General features: G+C 39.5%; 1 protein-coding gene across 1 annotated transcript in view; it reads right to left on the reverse strand.

The window, feature by feature from the left end:
• The window catches only part of LOC122091548 (U11/U12 small nuclear ribonucleoprotein 35 kDa protein), a 39525-nt gene extending 27475 nt beyond the window's left edge, over positions 1-12050 (reverse strand). Inside the window, exons 1-4 of the mRNA XM_042661562.1 lie at positions 11382-12050; positions 11180-11277; positions 10996-11047; positions 10118-10188 (exon numbers count right to left, since the gene is read on the reverse strand). Coding sequence (XP_042517496.1) covers positions 10118-10188; positions 10996-11047; positions 11180-11277; positions 11382-11520 — 360 coding nt within the window. The 5' untranslated portion in view covers positions 11521-12050. The remainder of the gene's footprint in view (positions 1-10117; positions 10189-10995; positions 11048-11179; positions 11278-11381) is intronic.
• Between the last annotated feature and the right edge of the window lie 4696 nt (positions 12051-16746).

A 16746-nucleotide genomic window follows, 5' to 3' on the forward strand; every position in this document is an offset into this window, starting at 1 on the left:
ACATATATCTTCGGAACAGATTCCATTTTGAGAGATTTGAAAAAGCACTATCTCGTTAAAAGGTTCTATTCATCTGCCGTTTCTCAACACATTTCTTTAGATGTGAAAACAGGAAAACCAGCTGGTTGACATATTGACAAAAGGAATTAATGCCAGACATTTTCATGCTTCACTAGGCAAGTTGGGCATGTGAAATATCTATGCCCCAGCTTAAGGGGAAGATTTGGAATGTTTAGAGCCCATTTGGTAACGATTCCATTCTGAGAACGCTGTTCTTCGGCAAAATCATCTATCTGTGTTACCTCATTAAAAGATGATTTTTTGACTCTGTTTGGGCGTTTGGTCAACTTGTTCCGAAACCGTTCTGGGGATACTTCTGGAGTGAAATGGCGTTTGGTAAGAACTATTCCCTAAAACATTTTTTTCATCATTTCAATATGTACACAAACGCCATTAATGACCATATTGAAATGAAATTGATATCAACCCCTTTGTGGACACTACTTGGAAATGCAATACATGATCAAAACCTATCTGTAGAACTGTAAGGATGTAAAAATTAAAATGTTCTCTAAATAAAATAAAAAAATAGAGGTTGTGGGTAGGGTTGTCAACCGGTCAGGTTGGGCCGGTCTCGGTCGGGCCTAATCGGGCTTGACCACTTGGAAGCCTTACACCATGAATACCCGTTTAAGTAAACAGGCTTCGCTTTGGGGGAAATGATACGGTTTATAATCAGGCCGGTTGGTGTTGGGCTTTAATCAGGCTTCTTTAAACGGGCCTTAACCGGGATTTAACCGGGCTATGGACCTATTTAAGTCTAAATGGACTTTAAACGTGCCTACCCTAAAATTCTATTATTTAGTGGGTTGAAGGTCCAGAAATATGTGACGCAAATATTTAATAAAGAAGATAATTGATATGAGATTATGGTTGTTCTTTTTTTTTTTTTTAAATAAGGGATTATGACCATTACAATTTACAAAATAAAGCTTAATTAAATTAAATCCTACTACAAAGCAAAGGGTAAGAAAGCTTAATTAGTTTCTTACTAGTAGTGGCAAAATAGGAATTTTATGTAGTATTAAAGGGGGTCGGGTTGGGTCAGGTTACAACGAGTCAGTTCAAGTCGGGCATATAAACATGTTGATTCAGTCTGGAGCCCGATGGGCTAGCTACATGCACCGTGAACGCCCGTTTAATAAACTTGTTGGGCTCCGGTCTAGGTCAGGCCATAAACGTGTCGAGCTTGGTCAGGCCTACCGGTGCGGGCTCAGAATTGACACCCATAGTTATAGGGATCTATGGGGGATGGGGTAGGTATTGGACAGCCAGAATTGATTCTCATCTCACTCTGCCAACCACCACCACAACATCAACACATCACAATTTTTTTTTTTTCTTTTGCCAAGGTGCCCTGCTACATACATCCCCATAGAGTAACAAGCAAGAATTGCAACATCAATTTCACCCAATTTCACAGTCCCATCCTCTCCATTAGAGGGAACCCATCCAGAGCCTTTGCCAGTCAACCCTTCCTCCTTAACAAAAACCTCAACAAGAGGCCAAGGATTAGCATTGCCAACCTTGTTAGGCTCTGGATCCAAAACACTCTTAACAATACTGGTAGGTTTTCTAGAAGCATGGTAGCAAGCATATGCTATAAAAGTAAGAAGAAGAACAACATATCTATATGTATTAAGGCTCCATTCCTTGCCTGTAAGTCTTCTAATAAGCAAAATTCCAAGTGGGGGACTCCGCATTGTATCCATCTTAATAATTAAAACCCCTAAGTTGGGTCAGATTCTATTTCTCACCAAATATTCACAAGCAACGAATTAGAAAGACCCAATCTTGCAGACGACCATACCAAACAAAAATTGTAAAAAGCTATCGACCCACACACCAGGCCATAACAATATGACCCCTTACAGCTTTGTCCTTTCAAGAACAAAATCAAAACCAAACCCTCTCATATTAGCCTGTACATAATTAACCATTCAAAACTGAACAAACTCCAAATGCTACATAAAAAATCAGCTTAGCGGCCTCTACTAATATTTAACTTGATGAATTTCCCCTGCAATTGCAGATCGTTATCTCGTCTCATGACGATTTCTCGCTCTCTCACCCTCCCTTTCTCTTCTTCAGTCAGATATTAGGAGAAGAAGCAGCGAACATTGAGGAGAAGAGAAGAGAAGAAGAAGAAGAAGCATCGCTTTATCTGGGAGGGATGTACCTTCCAAGAAGTTCTGGGTCGACTATTGCAGGGTATTCTTCTCGTTGTCTGAAAGCAAACGCCGGAGTGAGTTCAAAGGCAAGATCGACCTTCCCCGAGGGAGCAACGTCGATCCACAAGGTCGTCCAGCTGAAGGCAAGAGCAGCTCCTTCTCCTTTGCAATGTGATGTTAGGTGTTATCAAAAAGGAGGTTTTGAGGTTTTTATCGGGAACAATTTCTTTTTTTCTGTCCTTGAAGACCATCTTAGGACTGAAGTAACACCCAAAGGTGTTGATCCCCGTTCTTGAGACGATAATTTGGACCGGTTCATTTCTTGGGCACAGAAATGAAAGAGGAATTACCAAACGCTTTTTTGCTCATTTCTGTTCTAAAATGGAATCTAGAACAGAAAAGATGATCTCGGGAGAGTTACCAAACAGGCTCTTAGTATGAGGATATTATGGGAACTATACATATTAGTGGCTTATGTGGAATACAATTGTAAGCAGGGGCATTTTCAGGAAATTTACATATAATTGCTAATATATTATGTGGAGATAGGATTAATGGGGCATCCATATTCCATTTTTCTCCCATAAGCAGTTTTTCCTTCTTTTCTTCTCTTCTCCCCTTTTGTGACTTGGAGTCTATAGCATCCAGAAACAGCTGGATTTGAAACTTTCTACTCCACATGATTTGTTGTTGCTGCTTTCTTCCTTCCTCAAACCCAACCGCTCTGCAGCCTCTTCTGAGTCTGCTTGCTCTACCAAATCCCACTTACCCTTCTCTCCAACCCAACCTAAACCCCCTTTCGGGCTCCTTTCCATAGCTTCTCTCCGCTCCCTGTTCAGAAATCAGGAAAGAGAAGAAATATTCAGAAAAGAACGAAAATGTGATTTCTAATTTCTACTGCTCTACCTGCTAAAAAACCCATTCATCACCAGCGAACATTCTCATAAGTCATATCCCAGAACAGCCTCTGCTCTCCCTGAAATCCACCATTACAGATGACCCAGGAGCTTCACTCCACAACTGGAACGTCTCCAAAAGCCATTGCACATGGACTGGACTTTCTTGCAATGAATACCGCCGAGTCGTCTCCCTCAACCTTTCCAACATGAACCTCGCTGGCACTTTATCCCCTGAAGTCCACCCATTGCAGAAATGAGCTATTGGTATCGTTAAAGTCGAGTATCAACCCAAATCGACCCGTCTCAAGGCCAATATGGGTTGACACAACCTGAAACATTTTTTTATTTTCATGTATCATTTCGGCCTTGCACAGTTTTGAGTCACTGATTTCCAATATGTATTGATATCCTGATACGGCTGATATATATCACTACTGATACAATGCTGTGGACCCCACCAATTTGGTATCAGAGTTTTGTTCTCTTACCCTGCCTCCCACTATAACTAAGGCCATTTTAGTCTATGTTTTCCTAGGCCTCGGCTTCCAAACAGGGTCTTGTTTGTTCAGGGCCAATGCATCTGCATCAACTTTTCTAACCCTTGCATGTTCTTTTCATCTTTGCAAACGTTTCTTTTACCTGTGATCAATATTCATCAACACATTCTAGCTCCACAAGAATATAGAATCCTTAAGTCACTAACAACGGTGGAGGCGGCACACCCCTGCCCCCCATGCTCAATTGCATACACATGTATGCGAGAGGCAAGAAAGGCAAATCCCCAATTCCTCCAATATCAAATGTGTATTGCCCTCAGGTTAACCTGATATATATATATATATATATAAGATAACGATAGAAGGAAGAAAAGAGTGCAGATAGATAGGGTTCAGAATATCCTAAGCGACTGCTAACACATATTTATAAGCTACAAAAATCAACAATTACAAGTAGCACCCCTGACTTACAAATATTTGCACATAAGCCCTTTCAAATAAATAATCCCCTGCAAAATATATTTCTTAACAGTGTGCAAATAAATTAAGGAATTAACGTATTAGAGCTGATTTGGGAGTTACTCCAATTAACGACAAACTCCGAGAAAATCGTTTGATGTGGTATGGTCATATCCAACGGAGGCCTAGGGATACCCCAACAAGGAGGAATGATATGATCCCAATTGAAGGAGCGAAAAGAGCTAGGGGCAGGCCTAAAATGACCATAGGAGAAGTTGTGAGGAATGACATGCACAATTTGGGTCTTGTACCAAGTATGACCTCGGAGAGCCTATTAGAGAGAAAGGACCTATGTAGCCGATCCTGAGACTCTCCTGACTTGCTAGGTTGTGCCTCTGTCCTCTTACTTTCATTCATTTCTTATCCCTGTTTTCTCATCTCCTCATCCCCCCTTTTCTGTTTAGATCTCAGTTTTCCCTACTTTGTTTTGTTTGCTGGGGATAGATTTATATTGTTCCTTAGATTTCTTGAAGGTGATCCAAAAACTAAGACACATGAAAGGTTGGATGGATGATGTGACCAACCAGGACCTCCAATCAATTTAAGTACCCTCTAGATAGGACATAAGTCAGGTTTCTCCGCAACCTCAATTGTATTTCCAGAAATTATTGAACTTTATCCTTAGAAGTTCAGGTGTCAAAATCTTAAAGTTCAAAACTGAAATCATTTGAAAGACAAATTTATCTTTTTCACATAGCTACTGGGCTAATGTTCCACACAAGTAGAGGGTGTTGTGCCAATATTTGGAATTCCATTCAGCACATAAGTAAGCTGCAATGAGGAACATTCATTATCGTATGGGATGCACATTGTCAAACAAGTGGGGCCAGGTTCCAAATCATTAAAGAAAGCACATCACCTCCTCTGTCTCACTTGGGACCTACAACAGATGAAACTTCTTGGAATTTGAAAGAAGGAAACTATTGTGGCTACTCTCCTCCCAACTCTTTTTTGTATGTCCCTCATCAAGTGATCACACTCTCTCTTCATAAACCAATAAAGTTACCCCTCATCTCCAGGCAGCCACTCCCCCTGCTAAGTATTGGATATATTTCTCAAAGGGCACTAAGGGATGGAGCTAGCATCTCTTGCCCAAGAAATGGAAGTTGTGATGCGGTGCAAACTTGCTCAAACCAGAGCATATTAGAGGTTAACTAGGCAACGTTTACCACAGATCTGATGCTAATCTTAAATTATTTTTGCTCCCTTTCTATCTACTAAACCACAATATCCCATTATAAAGGGAATCATTATGGCAGTCTGATCATTCTATTCGAGCAACTCACCAGTTGCAGCTGGTTTAATATACCAAAGCAAAAGATAATAAAATTCCAGTCAGTTGGGTTTTTTTTTTCCAAATAATTGAGAGCAAGCACAGGCTGACTCTTTTGTAATTGAAAATTTTACAATGTTCATTGGCTATCACCCCTGTTGAAAATCCTGGCTCTACCCCTGACACTAATCTCTTAGCTAAAACTTGCTTAATATTCCAGAAGCACTGTAGATTTTTTCACAAGTTTGATCGCATGAACTGATTCTATATTTTCGGGGTACACATTGCAGGAACTGATGGATCCTGAAAAGCACAATGTTTACAAGTTTGCCTCGATTGCCTCACAGCCTGCACCCGAACCAGTGTTTATCCCTAGATGTCCAGTCAATTGCTGCACCTCAACGCATTTCGGGGATGACTGTAGGGATAAGCTTAATATATATATATATATATATATTTCAAAAGCAAGTCAATGATGACCTTCCATAGATTATCCTATATAAGCCGTGGCTAAAGTAGCAAAAATAAGCTCTCTCCAAGGTGTTTTGCCCGTGGCTCTGGTAGATAAAAAGGGCTTATTTGCGAGAGAAATGGGAATTCCTATCATAATACACGACTACGTGATGTGGAGATTCCATATTTTCGGCTCGTGATCAATATCCAAAGACACCGATAGTTGGGGTGATTTCATAGTTCCTAAGAGGTGGAGACGATGGCTCGATTGTTTCATTTTGATAGTTTCTTCGATTCCATGGATTATACCTATTCACAAACACCTCGACAATTTCCAATCATTAATATATGGAGTCTCAAAAGCATATCTTGATTTGGTACGGGAATGGGATCTCCATCCAAGTGTAATAGGAGCATCCGTCGACAAAAGGATCACCCTAAGATGATCATCTCATGGCTAATGAGAACAAATCAAATCAGATTGCTCTATTTCTCAATCTTTATGACTTGTTACAATGGAACCAAGGTCGAAAAGATTTAAAGAAAAAAAAAATTGAACAACCACTGATGAAGGATTCCTCGAAAAGACTAGATAAGACCTCATACCTAAAGCCAACGTAGTATAACCCAATTGAAACATTGTAGGACAGGCTAAACCTCTCTTGGTGATGTGACTTGTCAGACATATTGGGTCATATGGGATTTCCCCGATCAAGATGTCCTCTGTCTCGGCCAATAAAGATTTGATTGAACCATCAAACTTTGGAGCAAAGTAAAAAGGTAAATCTGTTTTGGGGGATCAATATTAATATTATCCATTAGAATAATTTATGGTTGGACCAATAAAATGAAACTACCAGGTGATCAATTGGAATTGACTCTAGTTCATTTAGAAAATGTGATTCGAGGAATTATATGTGGAGCAATTCAGCATAAATTGATACGACTCCTCAGAATTTTGGTAACTTCAACCCCATTAACAACCACTGATGGAATCATTTTTCATCCTACACCCCTTATCTCAAGTTTCGGATCGAACCAATCCCTAGACATAAATAGTTCATGAACAAAAATTCAGTTATTTAGGTCCTGTGAGGTACCAAACTTGGCTTGGTAGCAAGTTCTCCAGCTGTTGATGGCAGAGACCAGGCATCGGATTTCATGTGGGTGGTTGGGTTTTGGAAGTAAGGGAATTATCCTAGTGACAAAAAAAGAAAGGTCCTCGGAAACCAAATAAGTCATTTGTTATTCCACAAATGGTCAAGTAATACAACTAATTAGCCTAAAAGATCCACAAAAGGGGAAAACGAAGAGAGAAAATAAGAGATGAATGAGCAAAAAGGTAAGACGGAAAGAAGCAAGGAAGCAAGTCTATGCCAATCTATCCAAGAAAAAGGAAAAAAGAAGAATCAAGAGATGACAACACAAACATTCAAAGATAATTGGTGCCAGCTGCCTATCATTCGTTTCAAGATAGGAACCAAGCACAAACCAGCAGCAGCCTACGGAGTTCCACAAGTAGCAGTAAATACTATCAGAAAAAAGAGGGAGAAAACCTGCCTCTGAGGTCTCAAAAATAGATCCAGCTCTAATATCACATCAAGGAAGGAGAAGCCTCATATTTCGACAAGCACTATCAAGTAGATAATAATCCGTACCAGCAACAGTTCTGAAGGACTATGAGAAACGCATGATAGATATTGAAGAGGAACAATAACTTGTAGGACAGATTATTGAACACAGCTACACAGGACAAGATGACAGTGAGACCAGTATATAGAAACTATGATAACTCAGAATCTAAAGGTTGGATGGGGCTGAGATTAGAATCGAATAGACCTCTAAAGAGGTGTCTAAGCCCCTCCAAATTATCATCTTGATCCACTGGTCAGAACTGCTAGAACGGTAGGTAACAGAAATTAGAAACCAAAGGAAGACAGAATTTAGAAACGAAACAAGGACAACTCACAAACCAGAGGTCAGATGGACCTCCAGTTCTGGTCGAAGGAAGAGCCTATAGAGGAGATTAACTGGTCAAAGTTTGGGCCATATCCAATGGCTGGATTGCAAAAAACACTATGACAAAGCAACAGTTATAATAGGATGGAAACCCAGAAACCGTAGGGGGAAAAACAGAGTAGAATCCTGCAGAAATGTGACTGGCAAATAAATATATTAAAGATATATTAAGAAGACACAAAGAGGGATAGAGATTACCGACTGATGACCACAATAGGAGCAAATATGGTTGCCGGACTTTGACAGAACAGCCCAACTAGCCTCCATGGGATGTTAGATATTGTTGGAATATGAGTCCACGATAGGGGGAGTGTCCCAATCGTGCAATGAGTCCTAGTCCAAGTGAGTTAGAAAGAGTTAGTTTCCTAGTCGAAGTAAGTTCCCTGTTATGATTGGGCTTTAGAGTCCTACTCATATTATGTCTTTAGAGTCATACTCAAAGTATGTAATTATTTCATAATTAATATAAAGAGAGTGGCTGGCGGTAGATTGTGATCATCGAACAATCAATCGAACAAGCCTTACTCTCCAATTCCTCTGTCTTTCTCTTCTTTCCTCTTCTTTGATTCTGATTCTCAAATCTCTACAGATATTAACTCACCGTAGAAGAAAGAACCAGCACAACTAGCCCCCATGGGACTACATCCCTAACTACCGTGAATGGCTAAAGTTTTTCAAGGATAGGAAGCCACTTCATGAGGACTACATCCCAAACTACCGTGAACGGACGGAATACTTTTATGGATTGAAGCTGGACATGCACCACACACACAACTGATCGTTCGATTTACCACAATTCAAGGTCCAGTTTTTTCAAGCAAAGGAGAGTTGATGCAAATCAAATCGCTTGGAAGAAGAATTTTTGGATTTGGGTAGAAGTGTCAGTAATTTTCGTTAAATTGAACCAATGATTCAAGAAGTTAGGCCCAAATTGTTATATGGTCATAGGCCAAGTAATTTTGAGCTCTTTATTGTAACAGGCCCATTCTATAAGCCCAGATATTAAGGACTTAAGAAGTCCAATACGGCATTAAGTAGTCAGTTTCTATTTTCTACATTTCTAATTCCATTAAAAGAGTTACTGTGTGGTTAAGACAGATATCAAGTAGAAGTTCCTAATTTTGTTACTTTCTATTTTGCTTGTAATAGCAATGGATCCTCCAAAAGGATTCCATCCTGATTTCTATTTTATTTGCTTTCTATTTTCCTTGTAATAGCTAACGATTCTTTTTTAGTGTTTGCTTGGCAGCCAAATAGTAAGAAGAGTTTCCATTAGTGTAATCAGTTCATTGGATCTTATAAATAAAGAGCAAAAGAGCAAAGGGCACAATAGCCCACAGATTTTATGATTTGAAAAAAGTACTCTATATGAGTGTTTGCACTGTGGTGATTCAGTTAAATCCAAAGTGGTGAAGCTTAGGAGGGAGGGTGGTGAAGCCAAGACATATCTTTCTCTTCTCCTTTTCTTCTTTTTGTTTTGCTTTCTCCTTCTTCCCTTACTGTCTGAAGGTTTTCCAGCAACTATCTCTCTCCATTGTCACATCGTGACCTTCTATTAGGTGATTTCTGATCATTTCTGATCTTCTTTGTATGCATGATTAATCCCTCTTTATTACTTTCCAAGTTCTCTTTATTTTCTGTTATTTTTAAGTACTATTATAGATTGCGATAGGAGTATTTGACAGCATTAGTTTCTGAACTTCAGTCATTGATTTCTGAGTATCTAACCATTAGCTTGGGCTTATATTTGACTATGTTATTCCCTACTCCATCTACCTCACTCAATCAAAGTTTGACGTCCGTCAAACTGGTGGATTGAATATGCTAGTTCTCCGTACTATTTTCTGTTTCCTCTCTATTTTCTTTTAATATCCATGTGTGTTTATCCTAATCTAACCATCACTTACTTCGATATTCATACTCACCCCATTAGGATCTCTACAATATATTAATTTCAGCCCCATCGGAATATACTTCGTTAATTCTAACTCCATTTAGTTTCTGCCCCTATTTAACAGTTTTATGGTTCCCTGCGGTTCTGGTTTTCATGGGTTTTGTAGTGTTTGTCTACTCAGCCTAGCAACCTTCATTAGTAATTCTGTCTCCTCTCTATTTTCTTTTTCCGTCCATGTGTCTACTCAGTATCGAATGTTATGAAACAGAGAAATCATATTTTTTGCAAAATGAAACAGGTGAAGAAAAAATACTGGGACACAATGAAAGCACCTCATATGCATGCCTCATCTCTTTTTCTGTTTCATACTCAACAAAAGCATAACGACGTGAAGCACCAGTTACTGCAAATCAATCCCGAAAAAATAAGTTAGAAAAAAACAGATCTTCAAATAAGTAGAAATTCAGAGAAAGAGATAAAACTATGTATTCATCTCATTAGCTTCTTTTTCTTCTCATTGTCACAAAGAGAACCTTAAAATTCAAGGCATCGCTAAGACCAAGAGTATGGAATTCACCCTTCCACTAAGGGATCCACCTGCAGTGGTTTGGGAATCTACCAAAACCCATGAAGAGAATCCACTTTTCCACTAAGGAATCCATCTGCAGTGGTTTAGGAATCTACCGAAACCTGTGAAGAGAATCCACTCTTCCACTAATGCATCCACCTAACCTCCACTTGGAATCCACCAAGCACACTACAGATCAAAAAAACTGAAAGCTATATTTCATAAATTTGTGTTTGAATGCTTAGCTATCAATATAGATAGATCTCAAAATCTAGCTCCTAAAATGAATATAAATAGGCTAAACTAATCAGTAATCAAAGTAGCTACTTAATTGACCAAAAAAAAAAAAGACTTAAAAACAACTCCTACTCTAACCAGGACCCCAACTTAAACTAAATAATAAAGTAAATCCGTATTCCTAACTCCTACCTGTAAGAATATGATCCAAAGCTTAATATTTCAATCAGAGATGCTTAAATATAGCACGATTAATTAAACTGCAAAGTACCCAACTCTGGTCTTAAATTGTATTACAGTTGAGGAAATAAATAAGTAAAAGTAAAAGTCAACATTCACATAAATAAAACCAATCCTAAGCTGCGCAATTCGGTTTTAACCATACGGAAAGAAGGGAGAAATTACCAATATCTCTAACTAGTCGCATGTTCTTCACCCTTCCATACTTGCTCATAACCTGAAAGTATGAAACACCAGAAAGACAATAGAAAATTTATTTAAAAAATAAAAGAACACCATATCTAATTAAAGAAAATAAGAAGTATAAATGGAGAACATAAAAATAGGAAAAAGGAGAAAGAAGTTTCACCTTCCGCAGAGTTTCTTCGGTCGTGAGGTCTGAGAGGCGTCCAACAAACAAAGTGCAATAAGGGTCTCCAATAACCTTAGGATCCCCAAATGGGTCATCTGCAAATCGAACTCTAGAGAGTTTCAGTGACCAAAAAACAAAGACACAGAAAAGTGGGAAAATCTCTCTTCATTCCTTTTTTTTTTTTTGGCGGGAAACTTACAGAGGCCGGCAGAAGAGCAAAGAAGAGCTCTATAAACGCCATTGTCGTGAGCGACAATATCAGTGCCGTCGATGCTTCCTGTTTGGATTGGATGGTAGCTGTCTGCGTAGAACACAGAGTTTATGTTGTTCCCACTCATTCGTCTTTGTTCTCGTCTACCTCTCTCCTCTGTACTCTTCGTATGTTGAGTTGAAGCTCCTTTTGGCTGCAACTTGCGAGGGAAATTGAGAGGGACGGTGCCCCGTCTAGCCGTTCCCCACGCCTAAATACTACTTTTTTTTTTTTTTTTTTAAAACATTTGATTGTGAAAAGACCTAACTGCAAGCTGGGCGCAGAGGGAGCGGACGGCAATGTAATCTTGCTACTCTAATTATAAACGCCATTGTATGTTCAGGGTGGGGGTAGCTTGATCTATACACGCAAGCGGATACCGTTTTTTCTTTCATAGTTATAAATTAAGTAAATTTCTTACCATATTTATCATTAAAAACAATTGGCGTAGTAACTTCCAAAATTGAATGGAAAGCTTCACGCACTATACCTTTAAAGAGAAAACCCCCTTGAAATGATCAAAGATTTCCAATAACACAACTTGTTTAGATTGCATCCACTGCTCCTTTGCTTTTTTTTTTATTTTTAGGATCCGGATCCACTGGTTGCGTTGAATGGTCTTGGCATAGAAAAATATAGTGTTCTGGTCTCCAAAGTTGAGCCATGAAATTTTAAATTTTGAATTTTTATGCCACATAAGCTCTTCCCTCTCAAGCTTCTCCACTAATAATTTTTGGGTAAACATCACTCTCCTCCCTTAAACTAAGGCGAAATATCAACTTGACCCACCATCCTTATGAAAATATCACTCCCCTCCCCTCCAAGAAAAAGATGCTATCTAACAGCCCCAACCGTTAGATTTGGCTGTTAAGTCAAGTTAAATTTTTTTTATCATCCCTAAAATACCCCCCTTTCCCTCTTTCTCCCTTTCCCCCTTTCTCTGAAAAATTGTCAAGGTTTGAGTTCATGTTGTCATATTCCACCAAAGCCTGTAGTCCATGCTTTTACTCGGTCGTAGTTGTGTTTGAATTTTCTTCTCCCAATCCCAATCTCAATCTCAATCTCAATCTCAATCTCCCCTACTTTTGATACAATTAAGAAAGAGAACCCACTTCTTCTCTGATACAATTAACAAAGAGAACCCAATAAAGCAATCAAACTTTCTGTATCAGTTATCCATCAGCCTTAGCTATTTCCCTTTCTCTGAAAAGAAAAGGGAAAGCCCTTTTCAGGAATTGGTTATTCTGTGATGGGTCATCGTCATATTGATCATCCAAATCCAATTGCCCAGCTTCCGTCTCTGTTTCAATGGTAAGTGAACAGACAACGGATTAGGATGTTGGAAGAACAAGGGAACGACGGTGGTGTCGCAAGTAGTGGACATTGGAAGACCTACCTTCGTTCCGTTTTATGGTCTAATTGATGGTCTCCTTGTTCTTACCCCAAATCTAGTTCCAACCCTAAACAACCCAGCAAGGCTAGGTCCTGCCTCCCTCCCCTGCAACCCCTTTCCATCACTCGTCGTCCTGTGGAAGAGTTGTGATACCCTACTTTCTAAACCCGATCTAATTAACCGTATTGACTTGGTTTGATCATATAGGGGCTTAATCGAAGAGAACCGATACAGGTGCCATATGGAATATGGTAGAAAGAGTGACCTTGAACTCGGGTTGACCATACATAACCGAGCGGGTACCAAGTGTAATATATGCACCCAAGCCTTACACTTGCATGCACCACGAGGTCATGTACAAAAGAAAATGTACGTACTAGAAATTGTGAGTGCCAATGTAATCTAATATTATGTGGGAGTTTATTCCCATTGAAGCCCACCTAAGATTTAGTCCACCTGAGATATACCTACATGAGATTTATCCCACCTGAATTAGCCCACTTGAGATTTAGAAGATATTTTGGGGGCCCAGGTATAAAAGGGGAGAGACATTAATTGTCTTTTCCCTCATTAATGTTAGTTGGTCGGTGGGAGAGTAAAGAAGAGAGAGAGAAGAAGAAAGGAAAAGAGAAAGGGAAGTTGACCGTAGAGCTGCACCGGAGCTGGGTCTTGATATTTTGAGCCAGATTTATGATCAGCTCGCCGAGATCTTCGATTTGAGGTAGGTATTGCACACATTCTAAGGATTCTTAGGAAACCCCATCCTTAGACCCTCTTTTTGATTTTGGGAAATAACTCACTTGGATCTTGCTAATCCCACTTGGATAATCAAATCTAAGGTCTAATGGAATGTGTGTATAATGATTTTGAAGGATTTGAAAGGAGTATTGGTGAAGATCTAGAGTATTTGGAGGTACTTGAGCAAAAGAAGTGAAATTTGGGGTTTCATTGGTGTTCTTGAAAACGAAGTAAGAATTTTCTTTTCTTTTGATTTGATCTTAGATCTAGGTTGAGGGTGCGTGATTGGACCTTAGACAAGTGATTTGAGTCTCTGGATCGTCTCCAAACAAGTTCCCTAAGCCAGAGAAAAGTCGAGAATGATATTAAAAAATTTCGTTCAAAGACTGGGGGTATTTTTACCCCACCTGTCTTTTGGTTTTAGCCCACCTGAGTTCCCATAACTCAGATTATAGGCTTTGGAGTAACCGGTGGGCTGAAACCGACGGGCTACATAGCCCACCAGTCTTCTGGTTTTAGCCCACTTGAGTTCCTAGAACTCAGTTTTTAGACTCTGGAGTAACCGACGGGCTGAAACCGGTGGGCTATATATCCCATTGATCTTCTGGTTTAGCCCACCTGAGTTTCCAGAAGTTAGTTTTCAGGTTATGGAGTAACCGATGGACTGAAACCGATGGGCTACATAGCCCACCAGTCTTTGGCTCTAGCCCACCGGTCTTTCCAGAATTGATCCAAATTTGATGGGAAACCCCCACTTATGATTCTAAACCCAATTTTAGTGTCCAAACATGATGATTTTGACCCTAAAATAATGAAATGATAAACCATTATGTTTATGATAGGTTACACTCAATATACGCATACCCACACATATCGGATCTTTTTCGTACTAGGTAAAAGCACCATGTACACATACAAGTAAGTGGGGAGTGGACTCTAATTTAAATTCAAAATGTTATGCATCATTTAACATGTGTTAGCCTAGCCATGTCATCATAGTACTTGTGTATAGACTAAATATCACATATGCCATATCACGCATTGTATGTACATTTACATAGCATGCTATGCTTTGCTTTATGATAAATATTCTTTATGTCTTGATGTATGTGATGGAAAATTTTCATTTGGACATGACATATATGCTAGATTAGATGTTGTAGTCGGCTTGAAAAGGAATGCATGGTGGCATGTGGTATGAGACGCAGCACCATCGTGTAATCGTACTATGCTCATATAGAGGCATGTGGCTAGGATGTGATTTACTCTTGTGCTACGACCCTTCCCAATAGGAGTTTACGTCTTGGAGGATCATTAGGGGGAAGCATCGAGTTATGGTTGTCAAACTCTTGCAGTGGTTAGAAATACGCACCGCTGATCGCTAGGACTATCAGTAACCCCAGTGATATATTCAAAAGGCCGATCGTACTGCTTTTATTTTGGGTGGAGTCACCCATTTACTTTTTGTCATTTAAATTTTTCGGGAGTCGACTTGGATTTTAAATTTTGGTACCAACGGTGGGCCTTCTCCGACAACCCTATGGGCGTATCGCGGGATGGGGTTCGCGGCTCGTATCAGGGGCATACGCGCACTGTGGTTTTGAGTAGCACATAACCTATGACCTAGTAATGTTGTTAGGCTAATAGGGTTAAAATGAATAGCATATATGCGCATTTGTGTTGTGACTGTTTGTGTGGTTTTTCTTGTGTGGTATTCCTTTCCACTTACTGGGCTAGTGAGCTCATCCCACGTGCACAACTCTTTTTAGGTGATTTTGTAGGTTACCCGCCTAGTGATCAGGAGCCATGCACCACTGTAGAGTTTCCCTTTGAGGATTAGTGGGTCCCTGACGAGTTCAAGATGGTGCCGATTGCACATGCGAGGATTGTACTACATGGCAGCTGTGACTCCTGAGTGATTCTTTTTTTATGTACTCCCTTTTGTTACTTGATACTTAAATTGTTATATTTTTGTATATATATCATACCTTCGGGCCCAAATGTACGTAACATTTATAACTCAATTTGGGTATCAAGTATTTGAGAAACAATTACAGGTATTATTATGAACAGGTCTTCCGCTGAAAATACAGGTCTTATCTTAGTTTAGTAGATGTATGTTGGATTGCAGTCACTGTATTATTGATCATGGCAGATTTGTGAGTTAACCGATGTTAACTCGATCACCAGCTCGGTTCTTGTGCGAGTGGGGTGTGACAACGGTGGTATCAGAGCGCGATGCTCTGCCTACCTACGGCATACTGCTTCGACCCCATAGAAACTATAATAGGTCTGGGGTGGGTGAAGATAAAAACCTTATGAAAAGTTAAAAAGCCTTAAATTTAAATGTAAAAATTTGTAACCATTGCATTCATAGTATGCATGCATTGTTAATATAAATCCTGGTTAACTAATTTTGAAATTGTCATGATGGAATTCACTTGGTAGTGGAAATTTTAACAAAATTTCGGCAGCATAACGACATAAAATGAGGAAAAAAAAATTCAAACATAAAAACCTGATAAACAACAAGAATAATAAGATAATAATAACATATAGATGCCATGTTGACGACCATCGAACCACGCAGTTTAATATAAGCGAGCCATTTAGAAATTTACAATTTCTATCAAGTTCACAATTCAAACTTTAAATGCACCAATGGAATAAATTAAAAAATGAATGACAGATGCTATCAATTCTTAAAGTTATACTAGTTCAATCACGTAAGTTAGGCAGGAAAGTCAACTATGAAACCCAAAATAGTCAAGACTATCAAATAAAGTTGAAAAGAGACAAATAGAGTGATAAGTAAAGGGTCAGAAGAGGGCCACCAGTCCAAAACACTAATCGGAGTCAGATTCGTCGTAAGAGACATCGAAAGGCTCTCCCAAGTGGACCCGAGAGTCGATGCTGATACGAGTGTCTCAATGAGTGAATCGATCATGGAGGTACACAACTCTGCTCTGTACACGATGGACATCCACGGAGATCACCCTAGAAGAGTGGTATATATCCCAGGTAAGTCGCTGAAACCTGGACTCCATCTCTCCAAACTGCCTCCACATCTTGAGCTCTCTACTGATGTTCTCCTTCACTCTCCTAAGAAGCTCCTGCTCCCTGGCCGCACACTCTCCAAGCTAACATCTAAGCTCAGCTTGACTCTCTCTCAGGGACCCCAAC

The sequence above is a fragment of the Macadamia integrifolia genome, chromosome 10 (assembly GCF_013358625.1).
Source record: "Macadamia integrifolia cultivar HAES 741 chromosome 10, SCU_Mint_v3, whole genome shotgun sequence".
NCBI lineage: Eukaryota > Viridiplantae > Streptophyta > Magnoliopsida > Proteales > Proteaceae > Macadamia > Macadamia integrifolia.